The sequence below is a fragment of the Echinops telfairi genome, unplaced genomic scaffold (assembly GCF_000313985.2).
Source record: "Echinops telfairi isolate 266 unplaced genomic scaffold, ASM31398v2 ScPeMD7_9;HRSCAF=40, whole genome shotgun sequence".
In the NCBI taxonomy this organism is placed as follows: Eukaryota; Metazoa; Chordata; class Mammalia; order Afrosoricida; family Tenrecidae; genus Echinops; species Echinops telfairi.
In genome coordinates, this window is record NW_022103906.1 from 77,021,454 (window position 1) to 77,029,161 (window position 7,708).

At 59.8% G+C, this 7,708-nt stretch overlaps 1 protein-coding gene across 1 annotated transcript in view; it reads right to left on the minus strand.

The window, feature by feature from the left end:
• Positions 1–7,708, minus strand: part of DYSF (dysferlin) — a 223,011-nt gene that overhangs the window by 76,345 nt on the left and 138,958 nt on the right. Inside the window, exons 38-40 of the mRNA XM_013004756.2 lie at positions 1,506–1,607; positions 1,248–1,409; positions 107–272 (exon numbers count right to left, since the gene is read on the minus strand). Coding sequence (XP_012860210.1) covers positions 107–272; positions 1,248–1,409; positions 1,506–1,607 — 430 coding nt within the window. The remainder of the gene's footprint in view (positions 1–106; positions 273–1,247; positions 1,410–1,505; positions 1,608–7,708) is intronic.

Below are 7,708 nucleotides of genomic sequence, written 5' to 3' on the forward strand. Positions count from 1 at the left end.
GGCAGAAGAATGCCTTTGGGATCCATCTCCCCTGGGAAATCCCACCTCCTCCTGAGCCCTCTGCAGCCCAGGCCCTCCCTGCCCACCCGCCGGCCCCTCCACCTACCTGGGCCTCCCTGTGGAGATGGACTCTCCGCCGTGTAGGGGTCACACAGGAAGCTCTCCAGGGAGCGGATGGTACACTGGCCCACCACAGGCCTGCGGCCAAACTGGCGATTATCAATGACCTTGACCACGATGGGGGGGCAGTAGAGCTCCTCCCGGGGCAGCATCTGATGGAGGGGGGTGGGGGGCTCTAGGCACTGGCCCTACGACTCCCTCCCTCCCTCTCGTTGACGTCTGGAGTGGGAGGTGAGGCGTGGAGGCCCTTCTTCACAGGGCAGAGGTCAAGAGGACACTATCAACCGGCAGACCCTTCCCAGTGGCCATAAATCCAGACTGGCACTGCGCCAAGCCCAGGAGCTGAGCGGGGGTGCGGAGAAGCCATGCACCTTCTCTGGCTGCCTCCTCGCTGCCGTGGGAGGAGGCCCACAGCCTCGCCTTCCAAGGACACCCAGCTCAGCCGGGAGTTCATGCAAGTCTCCCTTCCCCGAACCCTCCCTGGCCGGCTGGCGGGGCCGGCCAGAGAACAGGGGAGGAGTTGGCCCAGGAGTTGGCTGTTCTTGCAGACAGTGCCCCCCAAGTGAATCCTCAAAAGCTGGCTTACAGACCAAGTTCTTCTCCCGCCCCCCCCAAAAGCACTTTGAACACAACTTGAAATAATTTATACGCTCTCCTTCGGTGGCGGCCCTGGCTCAGCCAAGAGGAGGCCCCTGTTGACAGCCACTGGGCCCGGAATTCCTAAAGCGTTTTTCATCTTGCAACCATTTTCCTTTCCTCAGACTTGCCTGACTCCGGCCACGAGGCCCCAGGAAGATGAGGGAGCCTGGAGGGCTGGGGGGGAAGGGGGGGCGGGGGCAGGCATACTCCTCCGGGGAACCGGCTGGGTCACCAAAGGTTTAGGGGACGCAGGAGGTCGGGGCTGGCAGGGCCCTGAGGAGAGGAACGGATGGACTTGTGTGCCTCTGGGGAGATAGGAACAGGGTGGGGGGGGGCATCCGTATGTCCTGCTGACAGGCCCCAGTGCTCAGGCTCTCTTCCCTGGCTGACTGAAGAAGGGAGGGAAGCAAGAGAAGTGGCCAGCAGGAAGTTGGGGAACATGCTAGTGGCGGGGCTGTGGCAGGGGACGGCAGGGAGAGTGGGCTCACCACTTCCATGAAAAGGGTGCAGACATCGAAGTTGGGGTTCTTGCGGAGGTTTCTGATGACACAGGACTGCACTGTCTGGCCCCCACACTCCACCACGAGGCTGGGGGATGAGACGCTGGCCAGCTGATAGCTCTTCATGTTCCGGAGGCCCCAGGCCAGGATCTGGGGGAACAGAGCAAGAGGCGAGAGTGCAGGAAAGGCCCCAGGGCCAGGGTCCCCTGGGCTGGGCCCCCAAAGGAGGGGTGGGGCCGGGCTCACCTCGATGGCAGTCCGCTGGAGAACCGGCTTGATGTTCTGTGGGACCATGTAGATGTTGGCTTCCCTCTGAGGCGGTGGGTAGGGCAGATCGGAGTCTTCTGACTGCACAGCGCAGCGGGCGAAAGACCATGGCAGAGAGGGCGAGGACCGGGCAAGGCAGGACAGAAAGAAGGGCGTGCACCCAGAGGCACAGCAGTGTCAGCACCAGAAGGCAGAGACAAGAGAGCCCCATCAGTGTGCACCAGCCACCATCCTTTTCAGAGTCACAAGTCAAGCAACTTGGCCCAGAATTGAGGTAGCCCTGTCTTGAATGCAACCCAAGTCCCCCCTCCTTCCATCGTGTAGGCCCAAATGCACCCGTTGGTAGCTCAGGCTCCCCCTCCCCCAGGCACACACATGCACACATCATCATCATCACCATCATCCTCCCTCTCATCTCCCCTGGACACACAGCACCCTCAGTCCCAAAGGGGCATGGCCCCTTCCCTCAAGGCTGGGGCTTTTGCCTCAGGCTCGGACCCTCCTGACTTTTACCACTTGCCCTAACATTGCATCTCCTCCCCGAAGCCCCACCTGTCCAGGGAGGACAGAGAACCACACCTACCCCGTGAGCCACCAAGAGCCACCCGGTTGACGCATGGGAGGAAGGCAGAGAAAATGTCCTCCACTCACAAAGCGTCCAAAAGCTCCACTGAGGGACGCCCCTCGCCACCACAGACCAGGGATGGACAGGGCATAGGTCCACATGGTCCCCACCAAGGCTGGGGCAAGAATCTCCAGGGGCTAAGAACAGCGAGACTGGGGGGGTGGGGTGGTGGCGGTGCGTGCAGGTGGGAGATGTCTCAGGGAAGGTGCACAGTGGTTGGAAACGCACTCTGTGCCCTGTGTGGGTGTGGGTCCTGAGACTCCTCCATGCAGTGAAATAACAAACGTCAGGCTGGGACTCCACATCCATCTACACAATGGCTACTGAATGTCAGTCCACCTTTGGAGTGACTGCCCAGCTGGCAGCAGTGAACGCCCGGACAGCACTTCAAAGAGGGCCTGCTGCGTGGAGATGCAAAAGAAGACAGCCCCTGCCAGCCCATGGGCACCTCTGGGGCAACCAGAGGAAGATGTGGCTGGCTGCCCTGAGGCTCTGGGCTTCCCCGTCAGAGGGCCATTAGTTTGCGGGCTGATCGGAGCAAGACGCGTTACTGCCATCTACTGGGAATTGACTATCATACACACACCCCAGGCCCAGGCCGGAGCCCCAGAGCCAGTTGCCACTCGCAGAGACCCGCCTGGGACAGATGAGAGCTGACCCTCCAGGGTCCCCAAGGCTGTGACTCCTTGCAGCCACAGACCGCCACATCCTTCTCCTGCAGCGGGTGAGTTCGAACCACCGACCTTCCTGGGAGCTGCCTAAGCTCCGCATCACCAGGACTCCTACTCAAGACAAATAGAATTGCCCGGCCAATGCACTGGGTGCTATCCGTCCTAGGACTTGAGCTCCCTTGGGTTCAGTGTCTCGTGCAATGTGCAACCTGCGTGTCCACCTGGGGAAGCCCTGGAGCTGGGTAAAGGGTTAACTGCTGTAACGAAGAGGGTGGCATTGGCACCTGGCAGAGCTTGCCATGCGCAAACACAGCGAACGATGGAATCTCCACATTTTCCACTTGACCGGCTTTGGGCTCCCTCCCAGAGGGAGCTGCAGCGGTAGCTGCCCGAGGATGCCCTGAAGTCAGTCGATGGGGGCAGCAGGGGCAGCGGAGGACACCAGCTCCCTCCCGCCTCCACAAACCACTTCACAGCCAACCCCAGCGGACAGTCCTGCCCCAGTCACTCAGGGATGACAGACGCTGCCCCCCCAGGTGCGGGGCCGGCAGCTCAGTTCTAGAGTTAGAGAGCTCTCCCCACCTTCGAGTCCCAGTCTTGCCATTTCCTCACTGCCTGCCCTCGGACAAATTACCCAGCCCAAGGCTCAGCAGCCTCGCCTGAAGAGCTGAGCTCGCAGTGCCCACAGGCGTGTACTCTGAGAATTACACGAGGGAGCAAACGTGAAGAGATCTGGCAGAGAGGTGGCACCTCCCAATCAGCAGTGACAGACTGCCACTACACAGGCTGTCACTGCGGTGGCTGATGAAGTGTGCTACTCTTGGAAAGAGTTACAGTCTCGGAAACTCACAGGGGAAGTTCTACCCCCATCCTACAGGTTGCAGTAAGAAGAAAAGAATCCCCAGGAGGGAGGGTGGAGGAATGTACAGCAGCTCCCACCTGATGCTCCAGGTAGGTGCACAATGCAGGAAGCACCAGCATCCTAGGCGGCCTGAGGGACACACAGGAGGGTGGTGTGCAGGGAGGGCTGCCTCTGCCCAGGACTCCTAGGTGCATGGGCACCACAGCCCGTCTGAGTAGGGGAGGCAGGGTCTGCATGCTAGGGAGAGTCCTGGCACAATGCCCACCCTTGGCCCTGGAAGGCACAGAGTAAGGGAGGGACAGTGCCTGCCCGCTGCTCGTGCCCACTCATGCCCGCTTGGGGCTGATGCCCAGCTCAGTGTGGGCCTGGAGCCAACAGCCCCAGGAGAAAATGTACAGGGGAGGCAGAAAGACCCAGCCTCTCCCGGGTGGCTGCAGCATTGCCCTGCAGTCGCCAAGGAAAACTCCTTGCCCTCTGGAACACTCCCCGCCAGGCCCCAAAACTAGGAACAGGTCCCTCTGACTCCTCCTACTGGTCCCCACGTTGCCTCTTCCCTCCCAGCTCCCTGGAGCCCTGCAGGGTTGACATGCCCAGGTGCACCCCAAGGGCCAGGGTGCAGACATCCTGCCCGGGTCTCTGCAAAAACCTGTTCACTGACAAGTAGAGGGGAACAAGAAGCTGGAGAAGGTCGGCTCCAGTACCGTGTGGAGGAGGCCTTGGAGGAAGAAGGCAGGTGCACAGAGCTGTGGAGCGCCAGGCCAGCCGAGGCAGGAGGGAGAGACAAGCAGAGACAGGTTAGCGTGTGTGACGGGGGCGGCTACCCCAGCACAAGGCCACCATCTCTGTCCACCTTGCTGTTCCCAGGGGGCCCCAGGACCCGTTAGCTCCATACCACATGCCGCCACCTCCCCAGATCCCTGCCTCCATGCCCCACCCCCCCACCACCACCACCACGCAGCCTACAAGCTGCCACGCATGAGAGCCCCGTGCCCCACGCTGGGTGCATCCCACCGCCCCTCCGACAGCATGTTCTCACTGCTTCAGCACCGGCACCCACTCTGTCCCTCTCATACTCCCTACCAGTTTTTTCCCTTTTTCTCTGGAAGGCACCCAACTCTCGAATCCAGCCACGCCCTCCTCCCTGTCCCCCTCCTCCCTTCTCAGCAGCCTCCCCAACTCTCTCTCCTCCTTCAGGGCAAGGCTTCCAGAGAAGTCCTGTCTATACCCACGACCTCCAGTCCCTCAGATGGCTTCCTCCCTCCACCCCCACACAGCCCGCTTCTCCCACCACTGCCCCCCTGGGTCTCCCTGCACCTTCTCTCTCCAAAGTCAACAGGGACCTGCTGATAGCCCAAGCCAGGAGACACCCTTAAATGCCTCCCTCTCCCCGTCCCCTCTGCAGCCTCAGGCCAGTTAACCTCAGCCTCCTTCTGAAATAGTTAGGGTTCCATACTGCTAGCCCCAACAGCAGTCTCCTGAGCGGCCCATTCCTCCCCACTCCTCCAGGGCTCGTCACTCTCTCCTAGCCCTTCTGTCCCCATTAGCTCGCTCAGGCTCCTGGTCCACAGCCCCAGCCTCTCACTGCACAGGGCATCCACACGCCCTGCAGGTGTTCCTGCTGAATTTGTCCACCCCTGGATGCTCTATCCTCCCTTCCCCTGTTCTCAAATGGTCCTGTCTCGAAAACTGACCCCCACCCCCCAACAATCAAGCCCAAAGGTCCTATGTCACCCTCGGCCCTCCCTCCCCATTATGACCACGCCTAACTGGTCACCAAGCCTTGGCAGCCCTGTCTCCTGGTTTCTCTCACGCCTGTCCACTTGTCCTCTCCTGTTGTTCGGGTAACCGCGGTCTCATCGGAGTTCACCGGCATCCTCCTCAATGGTTTTCCAGCATCTGATTTTACACAGCTCCCCCCAAGCACGAATGTGCACTCGTTACTATTGCCAAGGGGATCTTTTTAACCCTGCCACTCCCTACTTAAAGCCCTTCAAAGGCCCACAACCCCTGGGGTGAAGTCAAACTCCTTTTGGTGTGGCCTCCAAAAGGACCTCTCTGGCCTTGTTTGTCACCAGGTGACTGTCCCCTTCTGGCCCCAGAGAGCATTAAGCAACTCCCACCCCGCCCGGCCCAGGGCATCTCAACATCAGCCTCTGGAACACACTGACCGGAGGTCAGAGGCGCCATGCCCCCTCAGTCTCTGAAGCTTGGAATTCCCTGGTCCCTCTGCCTGGAACATTCTTCCATCTCATGGGGCCTGGTTACCTCTGACTGGGGTTTCAATCTCTGCTGCTGCTCTGAGCTTAGGTTAAGCACCCCTGGGCCTCCCGCGTTTCTTTGGACCTACTCCCATTCTAACACTCCGTACCTGCACGTCAAGGGGTACTTTGTCTGTCTGTGGCTCTAGTTAAACCAACAAGTCTGGACGGTGAGACCACAGCGAAACGACTCGTCCAACAACTAAAAGATGGTGAGTGGATAGGTGAAGGGAGGGGAGCAGCATGGCAGACAGATGGTAGGTGGGTAGGTGCATAAAGAAATCTTCGCCGCTGCTCTGGTCTGCTCCAGCCTGAGCCCTAGGCCACCCAGCAGCCGGCTCTAGGCTTCTTCTTCTGGGATAGACTCCACTCACCACCTCCCTGGACCTGGCTTATCTTTCAGGCCTCCTTGAAGTTCCAGAAAACTTGGCAAGCCACTCCAGAAACTTCTTATAAGCCTACTCTCTGGGGATTAAAACTCATCTGTCTCAGTGACCCTCTGCGGTCCCCAGGTTCACAAAGTGGTCTCAGGTCATCCTCCAGGTGGGAGGCCTGGAGCCGCCCAGCAGACTGCTGGCTCCTGCAGCCGCCTGCCCCCACCCTCCAACTCTCCCAACCTGCTCTGGCCCAACCTGGAGTGTCCGCCACCCCTCTCCGGGTCAGTGCCTCTCCCAGAACTGGGGAGCTATCCACAAGTGCTTGGTAACATGGCGGTTACACACTGGGCCGCTTACCATAAGATTGGCAGTTCGAAGCCACCCAGGAACTTCAACTCATTGCCATTGAGTATGTCCCAACTCATAGTGACCGAATAGGACAGGGAGGGACTGCCCCTGTGGGTTTGCAAGCCTGCAACTCTTGACGGGAGTAGAGAGCCCCATCTTTCTCCCTAGGAGCAGCGGCTGGTGGTTTTGAACTGCTGACCTTGCAGTTAGCATCCCAACAAGTAACCCTCTATGCCACACTACCAAGACTCCTAGGAACCTCAAGGGTAGCAGATACTGCACATCCGATTAGAGAAAGTCCTCTTTGCCCAGACCCTTCCTCGTGCTCCCTCTCCGTGCTCCCTGCATGCAGGGAAGCCTTGAGAGCAGGTGGAGGATTGACAGGTGTGCAGGGTGCTCACCAACCCAGCTGAGAGAGGAGGCCCTCAGGGCGAGTGAGGCTCCCTCACGCTCACCAGAGCAGAGCCCTCCTGTCTGCCCTTCCGTGTCCCCCATCCCTCTAGGCACCCAGCACAGGGAGCCCCGGTCCTGAGAGCCAAGGAGGGGGGCCTCCCCAGCCTCAGGTCACCACACTGAGCAGACACCACTCCAGGGATTGAAATGTTGTCAGGGCCATTGCCTAGGTCCGCGCTGTCCGCTGTCCGCAGTAGCTGAAAGAGCCCCACCTTTCGGGGGACAGGCAGGGGACCCTCTGGCCATTCACATCTGTTTCCTCAGGGAGTGCCAGGCGGGCTGGGAGGGCTTCATTGTCTGCCTGCCCCACCCAGCTCGTTAGGAAAAACATGTTGCTCTAATTACACTTCCCAGGAAAAACAGTGTTTTAAATTAAACCCTTGATGGGGAGGGGGTGGTGGGGTGGGGACCACTGGGTTTATTTTTCTGATTGCAAAACACCAAACTTTTCCTTCTCGTGGATTTGGGGGTGCAAAAGTGCATCTCAGATGAAAAGCTGCACCCTGCTGCCTGGGTCTGAAAGAGCTGGGGCATCGGGCAGCACTAGCCTGGAGCACAGTGGCCCTGCAGCCAGAGCAGAGACCCAGC